Source organism: Mastomys coucha, unplaced genomic scaffold (genome assembly GCF_008632895.1).
Source record: "Mastomys coucha isolate ucsf_1 unplaced genomic scaffold, UCSF_Mcou_1 pScaffold20, whole genome shotgun sequence".
Taxonomy (NCBI): Eukaryota; Metazoa; Chordata; class Mammalia; order Rodentia; family Muridae; genus Mastomys; species Mastomys coucha.
This window is the reverse complement of record NW_022196903.1, coordinates 128,312,952-128,327,555: the sequence shown is the minus strand read 5'-3', so window position 1 is coordinate 128,327,555 and position 14,604 is coordinate 128,312,952. Positions and strand designations below refer to the sequence as shown.

Genomic DNA, 14,604 nt, shown 5'->3' with positions numbered 1-14,604 from the left:
TGTATGTAATGTACTCTGAAACTCTACAGTGTACACACTAAAGCTTCCTTTGTTTTGCTTATTGCTTGCTAGGATTCCGTGAAGCAGCAGCTCTGTTCCTGCTTTCTTCACTGACGTGTTTGCGTGCCTAGCTTCTGCTATGTTGTATGCGCTCAGGAATTATTGTTAAATAGAATGAATTAAGAAATGGGGTGGTTCTGCAGGAATGTGTGGCCTCCCACTTAGTAGTTTAATGGTCTTGAGAAACCATTTAACTTCTAGCTGCAGTTTCCATCTGTAAAATGATAATATGTGGATTAAATGGCATTCCTTGTGACATGACATATTAGAATATAGAAATTAAGTGACACTCTTAGTGATGAGATGTGTGTTGGAATATAGGGATTAAATGTCATTCGGTGTGATGTATGAGATGTTGATAATACAGAGATTAAATGGCACTCTATAAGATGTGGGACATGTTGATAATACAGAGATTAAATGGCACTCTGTACGATGGGGAACATGTTGATAATACAGAGATTAAATGGCACTCTGTGCGATGGGGGAAATGTTGATAATACAGAGATTAAATGGCACTCTGTGTGATGGGGGACATGTTGATAATACAGAGATTAAATGGCACTCTGTGCGATGGGGACATGTTGATAATACAGAGATTAAATGGCACTCTGTGCGATGGGGGACATGTTGGAGTTTTTCAGTCATTCCTCCCACTTTATTCTTATACTTACAGAATCAAGGCCAAAGGGTTGCCTTTGTTGTCATTCAGTACTTATTTCTTTAAATCATTTTTTCATTCTTTCATTTAGTATGTATTAAGCAATTACTATATGCTAGGCCTTATTGTAACCATTGGAAAATGCTAATAACAATGAATGAAACAGACAGAAATACTTGCCTTCGCCAACCTTCCATTTCCCCAGAACTGCTAAGATGAACAGTATGAGGGCTATATAATGACAAGTGTTATACAGAAATAGTAAGAGGAAGAAAATATGGGGGCAGAGATTGCAGGATTAATAGGGCTGTCAGGAAATCTGTGCCAAGGTGGCATTTATGTCAGGACTTGAAGGAGGTGAGGAATGAGCTTTGAGGATGTCCACATGTGACCCGGGAGGTTAGTGGATCTAGTGAAGGAGGTGAGGAATGAGCTTTGAGGATGTCCACATATGACCCGGGAGGTTAGTGGATCTAGGAGAGAGAGTAAGGATGTTGGTGGATAAAACAAGAAGCTAGGTGTCACAGTCCTGTCTTTGAAAAAGAAGTGGCCTTTTGGTATCTTGTGTAAATTGGGAAATGATGTTCCCTCTGGACAAATTGAGGCCCCCAGGTACACAGCATGCTCCTCTTCAGTGCTTTTGGTCATATGTGGTAAGGTTGGCCATGAAGACAATTCTGTGCTTACCCAGAGCAGCGCCTTCCTTTAACTTACAGCTGTCTCACTGTCCTTACCTACTGGTGCTATCCGAAAGCAGCTGAAGATGCCTCTGGCGTACACCTCCAGCTTCTTCATGTTACCTTTAGTGAGGGGATGCAAGGATAGGAAAACCAGTGACTTTAATTTGTTTATTTATTTATTTTTTTATTTTTGAGACAGGGTCTCCTGTTACCCAGGCTTGCTTAAAGTTCACCATGTAGCTGAGTCTTGAACTTCTCTTGATCCTCCTGCCTCAGTTTCTCAAAGTACTGGGATTATAAGAATGTACTACTGTGCTTAGGTTCTTTTGTTTGTTTGTTTGTTTGTTCTGTTTTTAAAAAGATCTTGCTATAGGGAATGTGAAAATGTGGTTGAGGGTTGGCGGGTGGACTGGGACTTTTTAAATGGATGTGTTCTGTCATTTTAAGCATGGACTGTAAGAAACTCAAATTATCAGCTTCTGAGAAATGTTCCACGTTTTAGAATTGTTAATTTTTAATTAAAAATTTAAATTATACTTCAGTTTATTGTGTGTGTACATATGGACATGCTACATGCTTATTTCATGACATACATATGGAGGTCAGAGGACAAATTGAAGGAGTTGGTCCTGGAGATGGAACTTGGACCACCAAAATTAGTGGCAATTGCCTCCACCTTGCTGAGCCACCTTGCAGGCCTATCAGTGTCTTTGAGTAGATTTCTCAGTTTTGTTGTTGTTAATAAGCATCTACTTAGAGACAGATCTGACTTTCTTTTGTTTATTTTGAGATGGAGGATATACTGTGTGGCCCAGGCTAGTCTTGAGCTCAGGCTAGCCTTGAGCTCTTAGGCTTAAGTAGTTTTTCTCATTCCTGAGTGGCTAGGACTGCAGCCATATACGGTTTGACCTCTGGCTTTATCACACTACATATTTCTAGAATAAGATCTACAATGACCGTGGAATCTTGTGTACTGGTTACAGTCTGACTTGGAAGAGAATATTCAACAAAACTCATTAGGAACCAGTATATATTTGGTTGTTTCCTGAACAGGAAAATTGAGAACTAAAATTTTGAGGTCTTTCTTCTAAGTCTCACTGAGTCTTAATACAAATGGCGCTTAAGAAAGTAGTATTGCCAAAAAGCAGTCCTTTGTGGGGAGACAACTCTATAGCCATTCCTTGTAAAGTGTGTTCTTAGAGTTGAACTCTACTAACAGTGCTCAAAGTTATTAGGGCATTGTGTGATGGAAGTTTCTAATAGAGTGGCTACTTACTGAATCTTCTAAACTGGGTGTGGGCTTTTAGCTAATGAAGAACTTCACAGAAATGCAGGATTGCAGTTATCAGGTTTCTCTATCAGTGCCAATGAGTTCCTTTCTATCCATATGTGTGTGAGTAAGTCCAGAACCACAGGTAAGAGCTGTGAAGGTCAGGGGTCAGGCAAGGAGTTCTGTGCCAACATCCTTGAGAATGATGTGTCTGTTGGGTTTAAGTAATGGCTGAGCGCCAAGAAAAAATAAAGTGTCATCAAATGTATGTGTATAGAGTATAGCAACCCCCTGCCCCACCGTCATTTTTTGTGGTTTCTATTACCTGTAGTCAGCCTCCATCTGGAAATAATACATGGAGAATTCCAGAAATTATTTGTAAGTTTTAAATTGCATGTGGTCCTAATGCATTGCAGTCCATTTCAGTCCTACCCAGGATACAGATCGTTCTTTGCCTAGCATGTCTATTCTCTCCGTGCTGCACTCCATGGCCATCTCTTATGTCAGTCAGCTGTCAGTGTCCTGTGTGCTTGTATCCAGGTGTGTTAGTTCTCCTTAGTAGTTTCCCCAGAGCCAATAGCATGATAGTGGCACTTACATTACAGTATATTACTACAAATAGTATGATAGTGGCACTTACATTACAGTATATTATTACAATTTTTCCTCACTGCTGTTTGCCTGTGTGTAAGTATGTTTGTCACAGGTATGCCAGGTGCTCTGGTTCAGAAAGGGACATTGGATCCCCTAGAATTAGAGTTACAGAAGGCTGTGAGCCACCGTGTGGGTGCTGGGGATCAAATTTTGTACTGCAACAAGAGCTCTCTCTCCAGCCAGTGAGCTGTCTCTCTAGCCCCTTAAATTAAATTTTATGATAAATATATATGTATATGGAAAATATAGCAAATTAAAGAATTGGTACTGACAAACTCTCTTCATCAGTAATGGGGAGGGGCTATATTAGGATTTAAAAAGTATATTTAGGTTTGCCTGTTGCTGGCAACACTCTCGAATGCTGTTTGGTTGTTTGGTTGTTTTGAAGATAGGTTCTCATCATATAACACAGGCTGGCCATACAAATCACTGTCAGCCTCATTCCTCTACTTCTCAGATGCTTTTCTGAACTGGAGATGACTGCAGAGTAAGCAGAGGCTCAGTCCCTGGGATGGGGAGGTGTTGTCTTGGACATGCTCTCTCATTTGATGAATTGGTATCATTTTACCATTGAAACAGAACATTTTTTAGTGAAGTTATAAATACTTATTGTTGTTTTGTGTTTTGTGATTTTTTTTTTTAAAGTTTCCCTTGTTTTATGTGTATGAATGATTGCCTGCGTGTATGTATTTGTACCATGTATATGCTTGGTACCCATGGAGGCTACAAAGGAATGTTAGGTCTCCTTAGCTTGGGATTAAAGACACTTGTGATCTGCCATGTGAGTGTTGGCAATTAAACTCACATCCTATAAGAGCAGCAGGCACTCTTAACCACTAAGCCATTTTTTTTTCCAGCCTCTATTTTTGTTTTGTTTTGTTTGGGGTGGGGGTTCTTGGTTTTAGACAGCTTCACACTATCCAAGCCTTATATTTGCAGTGACTCTTCTGCCTTAGTTTTTAGAGTACTAGGATTAGAGGCTTGAGCCACTACATCTGACCTTAGTACTTGCTTTGAAGATTATAGATGGTAAGTGTTAAAGTGTCTTTAGGGACTTGAACCTAGGGCCTCATGCAGGCTAGGCAAGTCTTCTCTCACTGAGCTATGTTCCAACTGTGGATCTATTATTAATTTTTTGATCACTTTTTTCCTTCTTCTCCCTGTGAAGCAAATAAAATCCATAAACTTTTATGTCATTATTAAATGGTTATATAAAAATAAGATCTCTGGTATTTTTGCAAGAAAGAAAAACAGGCTAGTTGATTGAAAACCAATGGCCAAGGGGCTGGAGAGATGGCTCAGTAGTTAAGAGAACTGACTGCTCTTCCAGAAGTCCTGAGTTCAATTCCTAGTAACTACATGGTGACTCACAGCCATCTATAATGGGATCCAATGCCCTCTTCTGGTGTGTCTGAAGTCAGCAACATTATACTCAAATATATAAAATAAATAAGTCTTAGAGGGGGAAAATGTCAATGGACAGAGATCTAGGTACAAACTTGTAAATTATTCCTCTAATTAACCTTTTTAATAATTAAAAATGAGACATACAAATCTTTTATAGGTTCCATCCCTTCTCTGTAACTCTAGATCTCTTTCCCTGCTAACATCCCGGGCATCTATTCAGATGCAACTGAGCATTGAACTGTTTATCAAATGCAAAGCTCTATTAAAAGAAAGACGACAGATCAGCCATTTATAATGGAGCCTAAGGTCTACTAATAACTATGTAACTGTGGCTCCAGCTGCATATGTAGCAGAGGATGGCCTTGTCAGGCATCAATGGAAGGAGAAGTCCTTGGTCCTATGAAGGATCAATAGATGCCCCAGTGTAGGGGAATCAAAGGTGGGAGGTGGGAGTGGGTGGGTGAACACCCTCATAAAATCAGGGGTAGGGAGGATAGGATAGAGGTTTTCCAGGAGGGGGTAAAACCAGGAACAGAGATAACATTTGAAATGTAAATAAAGAAAATATCCAGTAAAAAAATAAGTTAAAAAAATAACTATGTAACTGAAAAATAGTTAGGTAAAGGTAAACTGAAAGGAATGTGTGACTAAAGAGACACAGAGTGAGCATGGGAATCGCTGCCTGGGCGTGGAGGAGCTCAAGGGAAGGTATGAAGATGATGTGGCAGTGACATGGGCCTGGATGTGGGTGGGATTTAGAAGTAAACCAATGGAAGAACTCTGGGCAGCACAATCAGAGCAGGGAGAAGACGCAGGACAAAGGGACAAAGGACAGGAACAGTCGCAGGTGGCTTGATAACCAGAGTGCTGGTTATTCTTACTTTGGAGGCATGTCAGAGGGTTCTTCCCTAGCTTTAATGTGTCCTTTCTATTGGAGGTACATGTAACAGCCTCAGCAAACCTTGGGGTGGTGGAGACTCCAGTCCCTCACTGTGGTTTAGATTTGCTCTTTTCTTTTTAAAGCTCCTACCACCTTCCTGCTCTTCAGTCAGAAGAGCGCCATCAACCGCATGGTGATTGATGAGCAGCAGAGTCCTGACATCATCCTTCCTATCCACAGCCTTCGGAACGTCCGGGCCATTGACTATGACCCTTTGGACAAGCAGCTCTACTGGATCGACTCTCGACAAAACGTGATACGGAAGGCACACGAAGATGGTGGCCAGGTAACTCAGGCTTAAACCAGAATTCACTGCTGATTAGAATTGCTCCAACTACCATCCACGCTGCCTCATTTGTTTACTGGGGAAATGGAAGTCCAGGGCTCATACTTTTTTTTTTTAATTTATTTTTTTAACTTCTCAAGTTAACTGTACCATAGAAACATGATTATTTGATGATGGCATTGGACTGGACATTTTATTAGGGAGAAGAGGTCACTAGTGACTTTGACCACTGGTTACATCTATTCATGCCATCTTTCCATTATCCTGGTGTGTGCAGAAGTGCAAGTCTTGAAATCAAGTAGGTTTCAGTTCTGATCCCAGCTCTGTCACTCATTAGAAATCTTAGGAACTTTTTTGATTGAACATAATGCAATTGTAGAGGTAATAATTACATCACTGGTTACCTTTTACTTAGAAGACTCATTGAGTAAGAAACAGAATCTTAGTAAAAATTAAAAACACCAACATTTTGACCCAGTATTTTTTGGTAACTATTTGGGGACTGCAGAGAGAATAATGGTATTATCAGTCTCACTTGTGCATATGCACGAGTCATGGATTTCAGTACTAGTTATACTTCCTTCCTTTCTGGGCTCAGTCAGGGTAAGCTGCAGATTCTGTAGCCGGCGGCTGTCTCCTTTACAGCACAGAAGTTACATTTTGGATGGGTTAAATATAGGGAATGAGATTACTCAATTTTGCTGTGTCTTCCTTTACGGTGAAGAACAAGGAGGGCGTCCGGTAGGGCGCTGAGGGTCACTTAGCAATGTGCTCACACCTTACACTCCAGGCCAGTGCTGGTGGCCAGTAGCTGGTAGATAGAAATTATACAGCCAAAGACATGGCAAGTCAATTAGGTATCTTTTTGAAAGGTGGTATTAACTCAGAATCCTAGTAAATGGAATAAAATTTATTTCGACAGAATATATATAGACAAATCTGCTTTGGGTTGGCTTTGTAAGAAAAAATTATGTTACAATAGTAATATAATAATAATTGCTGGGCTGGGCGGTGGTGACGCACGCCTTTAATCCCAGCACTTGGGAGGCAGAGGCAGGCAGATTTCTGAGTTTGAGGCCAGCCTGGTCTACAAAGTGAGTGCCAGGACAGCCAGGCTATACAGAGAAACCCTGTCTTGAAAAACAAACAAACAAACAAAAAGAGATGAGAACATTGTATTTCCAGGCAGTGGTGGCGCACGCCTTTAGTCCCAGCACTTGGGAGGCAGAGGAAGGTGAATTTCTGAGTTCAAGGCCAGCCTGGTCTACAGAGTGAGTTCCAGGACAGCCAGGGCTACACAGAGAAACCCTGTCTCGAAAAACAAAAAATAAAACAAAACAAAACAAAACAAAATAATAATTGCTATTGGGCTGGAGAGATGGCTTAGTGCTTAAGAGCATTGACTGCTCTCCCAGAGGTCCTGAGTTCAGTTCCCACATGGTGGCTCACAACCATCTATAATGGGCATCTGATGCCACCTTCTGGTGTCTCTGAAGACAACATCAGTATACTCACATACATGAAATAAATAAATAAATCTTAAAAAAAAAAAATTCCTATTTCTCCATATAGGCCAGTAGTCCCAGCATGTAGGAAGCAAGCTAAAATGTGGAAAGTCACAGCTGCAGACCAGCGCGTCTGTATGTGAGGGTGTGGAGGAGGCCTAGGGCGCGTTTCCACAGACTGCAGAATGTGTAGCAGCATTCCTGGTCTTCACCCAGTAGTTGCCAGTAGGATTCCCACATCTTGATATCAAAACACCTGTGAATATTCCCACATCTGTGGCATCCGTGCTGCAGATCACCCTTAGTTGGGGACCACTGCTCCCACATCTGTGGCATCCGTGCTGCAGATCACCCTTGGTTGGGGACCACTGCTCCCACATCTGTGGCATCTGTGCTGCAGATCACCCTTGGTTGGGGACCACTGCTCCCACATCTGTGGCATCCGTGCTGCAGATCACCCTTGGTTGGGGACCCCTGCTCCCACATCTGTGGCATCCGTGCTGCAGATCACCCTTGGTTGGGGACCCCTGCTGTAGATGTATTTCTGGGTTATGATTGGAGTGATGGTTGTTTATTGTTCTGGGAGAGAGCTGTTCTCCTCTCTGATTCTTGAGAGAATTGAACATTGTCAGATTCTTGAACCTCTCTGTGTTGTCCCCATTACCCTCTTCTGTTCCAGGTTAAAGTAGCTCTGAAATGCTTTTGATAAGCAAGTGCATCACTCATAAAAACCCCTTTTTAAAAAAATGTCTCCAATGGCCAGATACCCTTCTGATGTATGATCACACAAATTAAGAATTGTGTTTATTGCCTTGTGATTGTCTGGTGTGGAGTCTGACTTATGTGTTTCTTTCTTTTCTTTAGGGTTTTACTGTAGTTTTAAGCTCAGTTCCAAATCAGAACCTTGAAATACAGCCCTATGATCTCAGCATTGATATTTATAGCCGTTACATCTACTGGACCTGTGAAGCTACCAATGTCATTGATGTGACAAGATTAGATGGACGATCAGTTGGAGTGGTTCTAAAAGGCGAGCAAGACAGACCTCGAGCCATTGTGGTGAACCCTGAGAAAGGGTAGGTTCCAAAGCCACAGCCTGAGGCTTTGCTTCTGGTGCCTCCTTAGCCTTCTGTTTCTCTTTCAGTGCTCCTTACGCCAGCAAACAATTCCACTCAGTGTTCCCTGTCCCTGTCCCTTGGCCTGCATCTTCTCCCTGTTTTCTCTGATTGTGATGCCCAGAGTTCTTCCATTGGTTTACTTCTAAATCCCACCCACATCTCCAGAACCATTTCACATCTTCTGTGTAGCTTCCCTTGACCTCCTCCACACCCAGGCAGATGGGATTCTCCCACTCTGGATTCCCATGCTCACTCTGTGTCTCTTTAGTCACGCGCATTTCTTTCCAGTTTTCCTTTACCTAACTATTTTTTCAGTTACATAGTTATTACTAGACCTTTAGCTCCATTGTAAATGACTGATCTGTCTTCTTTCATTTAATAGAGCTTTGCATTTGATAAATTCAATGCTAAGTTGCATCTGAATAGATGCCCAGGATGTTAGCAGGGAAACAGATCATACCTAGAGTTACAGAAAAGGGATGGAACCTATAAATGATTTGTATGTCTCATTTTTAGTTATTAAAAAGATGAATTTTGAACCTAGATCTCTCTGGCCATTGATTTTTTTTTTCTTTTCTTTTAATCTATAAAATTTAATTTTCTGAAAACTTCTTGGTACCCTTTGTTACAATTATTAAAAGTAATACCTATCTTGACCTTTTTTAAAAATAGGGCAGGGCAGGAGGGCCTGGAGAAAGGTTAAGTGGTAGTTCCTCTCCGTGTGCTTGGCAGTGGTAAGCTCCAGTACACTGTTGCCTGGGAGGCTCCTGCTCAGAGTGGCTGTCTGCACAGTGCACACCCCAGAACACTCCAGAAAGAACTGAGCATGTTCACTGTAAAACGTACATCCTTGAGGGGATAGAAATACTTAACCTAACTATAAAATATAAACATACAGTGAAATATTAGGTTTACTCAGTTATAATGTATATAATTGTTTTTGTTTCCATATGCTAAACATTTTAAAATAGATTTAAAAGTATTTTCCTTCCATTTGTCTTTTTAAATTTGTGTCTGTGTTTTGGGGGCTGAAACCCAAGGCCTTGCACGTCAGGCAGTAGTTCTGCCAGTCAGCTGTACTTCCTGCATTTATCTTACCAAGAATAGTCTCAGCTTCTCTGATTCTTCAGTAATTTTTTATTTTTTCCTGTTATCTTTAGGTATATGTATTTTACCAATCTTCAGGAAAGATCTCCTAAAATTGAACGGGCTGCATTGGATGGTACAGAACGGGAGGTCCTCTTTTTCAGTGGCTTGAGTAAACCAATTGCTTTGGCTCTTGATAGCAAGCTGGGCAAGCTCTTCTGGGCTGATTCAGATCTCCGGCGAATTGAAAGCAGTGATCTTTCAGGTACCCCAAAAGTGTCTCTGTATTTTAATTTGTGTTTTAAACTGATTTCAGTACTGTGAATTTGTGTTCTTCTCGTGTTATTTTGTACATGATTATAGTTTTATCATTAGATGTATGCAGCATCTTGTTAGTGGAGGAGATCTTTGATTACTTCCTTTGTGCCCTAATTACTCATTAGTTTAATAGATCTGAAAATTATGTATATTCTCTTTCCTAATTCTTCTCCTTGACTTTTACATTTTTATCTTCTCTGAAAGTTTGCATGTGTAAACCTTTACAAACAATTTTACATATGCAGATGTTCTGAAGTGTGACTCTTGTCTCTTGTTAAGTCTTGAGAGTATTCTCAACCAATGAAGAGCTGGCTATGCTCCTACCTTGCCTCAAGTTGGTACTCACTCTTCACAAAGGCATCACTTTTACATTCTTACACTATTACCTTTTACTTCAGTGGTACTGTATTTGTAATCTTAGTTACCTCTTCTATATAATTCATGATGACCTTGTTAGTGACCAGGAAAATAAAATTGAAATATGCTGTTTATTTTTGTCAGCGTGGCAAAAGTATGTTAAGGTTTATTGTACCCACACTTCAAGCTCTCTCCACAGTTCATGGTGGTCTGAAGACCCCATGAACATTCTGTGAGAGTTGTCTATCCAGCAGCTGGCAGTTACTGGAGGTTTTAACCAGTCTAGTAGCTTAAAATATACTCCACAGCCAGGAGATGTGGCAGAGCAGGTTCCGAGACAGCCAAGGCTACACAGAGAAACCCTGTCTTGAAAAAAGCACACACATGTGCACACACAGACACACACAGACAAAATCAGTCAAACCAACAAACCAACCAACCAGCCCAAAACAAACAAAATGTTTATCACAGTAACAAAGTTTTTCACCTTATTTATTGAAACTGAACAAAATTTCTGTTGTATTGATTTCCCTGTTTTTTATAATTCATAGCTCTCCCTCCAACCCTCAGATGTCTAACTGGGTTGCCCACATGGGCTGCAAACTTGAGGTGTCCTGCCTGCCTGTCCCTCCTAAGCAGCTGTGTTTGTAGGTTCTTACCACTGTACCCATCTGCCATTTCCACTTTCAGTTTCTAGAATTTTTTGTGGATTTAGAATATGAATTTACTGTTAAGTTATATATATATATATATATATATATATATATATATATATATATATATATGATGAAGAATTTGCCTGTTGAGATCAATCTTAGGTCTGTTGAAGGGAGTTTTCTTCTGTAGTTGTCTTATACTTTGCACATTGATGAGCCTACTTTTGCTTATAAGACAAGAAGCTTCACATTCTGTCTTCTCCACTATTTTGAGACATAAGTTTAAAATAAAAATAACTGTTTTGCTTGAATGCATGTCTGTGCACCACTTCTGTACCTGTGGAGGATTCCCTGGGACTGGAGTAACAGATGCCGTGTGGGTGCTGGGAATCAGATCTGGGTGGTCTAGAAGAGCAGCCAGTGCTCTTCACCACTAGTTTCTCTCTCCAGATCACGAGATAAAACTTTATCATACATGATTCTTTGCTGGAGAAGTATACTTCAGTGCTAGAGCGCTTACCTAACATCAGCAAGGCCTTGGATTCAATCCTCAATCAATATCTCTCTCTCTCTCTCTCTCTCTCTCTCTCTCTCTCTCTCTCTCTCTCTCTCTCTCTCTCTCTCTCTCTCTCTCTCTCTCTCTCTCTCACACACACACACACACACACACACACACACACACACACGGTCCTCCCTTTTCCTAAGAGGATATAATCTGAGATCCTCTAACAGCATGGAGGATACCAAACTCCAGAGGTACCACAAATGGCTTCTCTGCTGTAGCATTACCACAGCTTACAGAATCATTTATATCCCTGTTCTTAGATGTTGAGTCCAGGATATCATAGGATTACTCCATTATCTGTGAATTAGATGGACTGTGTGTGTTTTGAGAAGCCAGGCTGAGTGGCAGTAGAATTGTTTTTCATAGACGTCTCAAATGTTTTAGCAAGTGTTTACCACCACTGTTTCATCTAGACAAGCATTGTTTTGATCTGCTTTATTGTGTCAGTCTTTCGTAAAATTTAATTCAAAATAGATTCTGCTAAAAATAAATTGAAACCTGCTGTCCCAAGTTCTTTGTTACATTTCATAACTAGAAAATTTTCCATATATTGGGATTAACTCCTAGTTGCATATGTCCGGTTTTGCACCATTTTCTGCTACATTTAAGTCTTGTGGTGAAGAGCTTGGATATCTCTTACGTCTAGGATCTACCTGGTGTTCATGGGATAACTGCTGAAAGTGGGATTTAGGCACACAAATCATTGCTGTTAAATATCTTCCTTTTCAAGGTGCCAACAGGATAGTGCTAGAAGACTCTAATATATTACAGCCTGTGGGCCTGACAGTGTTTGAAAACTGGCTCTATTGGATTGATAAACAGCAGCAGATGATTGAAAAAATTGACATGACTGGTCGAGAAGGAAGAACAAAGGTCCAGGCTCGAATTGCTCAGCTGAGTGACATCCATGCAGTAAAGGAGCTGAACCTTCAGGAATATAGTAAGTGAAGTGGATAGTGCCAAGGGGCATGCTGTGCTGTAAAGAAGCAAGACATGGTTTCAAGGTCTTAACATTTTTCTTCTTTGTTTTTATATTTAGAAAAACACTTTGTTGAAGTGTTAAATAGAGTGTGATTTGGGTTTATCAAAATTATCGTGAAGCTAGGTAAAGAAGTATAGTCCTGTAATCCTAGTCTCGGGGCGAAGGCAGGAAGATTGCGAGTTAGACAGTCTCAGTAAAACTAAGCCCTGGGATGTAGCTCAGTGGTAAAGCACTGGCTTTGCATCCTCAAGGCCTGGGTTTGATCTTTGGTCTTAAGTAGATAAACGAATAGCATTGTATACTTGAACGACTGAGAGCCACCTCTGTTGATACATACTCAAATACAATAAGTAGTATCTATTTTGGGCAGTCTACTCCTTTGTAGATAGTTGACCATCTCAATATCAACACAGATTGATGTAGCATCCATATTATGATAGAAAACAGACCATAAGTGATGGCTGTTTTGCATAATGATTCTGATACTGTAATAGCAAAGATCAGATTGTTTGTAACACAAGCTAAATAGAAAACTCAGAGCAGTGACTTTTAAATACAAGTTGTAAAATAGACATTGAAGAGTTGCTGAATGGCTTGACTTTTTAACTTCTCCCAGTAAGAGGAAATCAGGCCTTTCTAATACCTCATGCTACCTTTGGCAATTGAACAAGCAAGCAGCTTTGTCTGTCTCAGTTCCATGTGACTATAAAGTTCTTTCTTTTACTAACTTTAATTTTCTACAAGTTCTTTATTAAAATATACCCTTTAAAATGAAATAATTTTATCCTTTAGGAAAGTAGAAGTTCTGAGTTAAAATGTTTAGAAGAGAATTCTCAGTTTTAGAAATAAAACTACATAAGTGCCAGCTGTCTCCCTAGCAACTTTTCTAGTTCTATAAATCATGTTTTATTTATTTGGTGGTTTTGAAACCATGTCTCATTGTATGGTCCTGGCTGGCCTAGAACTTGCTGTGTAACCAGTTCTGCCTTTACTTATGGTGAGCTTTTTGCCTCTGCTTCCTAGTACTGGAATACAGGTGTGCTTCATCATGCCCATATTTGTAATTAATATCTTAATTACAAAATTAACATATCATAGTTAATTTTTTTATTCATTATCTTGTTTAGGTTTGTTGTTGTTTATGTGATCCTGGGGATTGAACCCAGGGCATCACTCATGGCCAGCACTCTTAAATGGAGCAATTTTTCCCAGTTCTTGCCTACAATAGTTTAAAATGCCTGTAATCTGGGTAGTTTTGAAGGCTGAGTGAGATAGGAGGGTCACTCAACCTAAGAATTTAATACTAGCTTGCACATAGCGGACTCCCATCTCACTCACCTCCTTGCTATGGTCATGTATAGATATTGTGTTATAGGTCATATAGGAATCGAGCATGGAATTATACTATGTAGAAGTAAACTTTTTTTAATATTTGGTATTATTGGTGGTTCATAAATCATTGATTGTGATAATCACACTTTTCCAGGACAGCACCCTTGTGCCCAGGATAATGGTGGCTGTTCACATATTTGCCTTGTAAAAGGAGATGGTACTACAAGATGCTCCTGCCCCATGCACTTAGTTCTGCTTCAGGACGAGCTGTCCTGTGGAGGTAACGATGTAAACTCTTTCATCTATTGCTAGTCAGTAAAGCTGCTATTTCTCCTGACTTAATTGGGTGTGTGTGTTCTATTTGTTTGTCTCCCAGGCTTGTCTTCCCCCCACCTGCTCCCCAGGCGTTCCCTGCTCCAGCCTCCAGTGACCACAATTTTAACAAACTCTCTGTCTGTATGTTTGGGTTTTACACATTCCACACAAAAGTGTGATGATTTACATTCTTACTTCATTTAACATGTATTCTCGGGGCTCATTTCTTTGTAGCAAGCTCATGATAGGAGATCCCTTTTTCAAAGTCAAATAATATTTTATTATTATATATGTCTTTTTTTCTTTTTTCTTTTTTTTTTCTTTTCGGTTTTTCGAGACAGGGTTTCTCTGCTGCTGTCCAGGAACTCACTCTGTAGACCAGGATGGCCTTGAACTCAGAAATCGCCTGCCT

The 14,604-nt window shown here is 40.3% G+C and overlaps 1 protein-coding gene across 1 annotated transcript in view; it reads left to right on the top strand.

The window, feature by feature from the left end:
- The window catches only part of Lrp6 (LDL receptor related protein 6), a 128,520-nt gene that overhangs the window by 92,402 nt on the left and 21,514 nt on the right, over nt 1-14,604 (top strand). Inside the window, exons 13-17 of the mRNA XM_031383631.1 lie at nt 5,756-5,958; nt 8,328-8,539; nt 9,742-9,932; nt 12,294-12,503; nt 14,032-14,157. Coding sequence (XP_031239491.1) covers nt 5,756-5,958; nt 8,328-8,539; nt 9,742-9,932; nt 12,294-12,503; nt 14,032-14,157 — 942 coding nt within the window. The remainder of the gene's footprint in view (nt 1-5,755; nt 5,959-8,327; nt 8,540-9,741; nt 9,933-12,293; nt 12,504-14,031; nt 14,158-14,604) is intronic.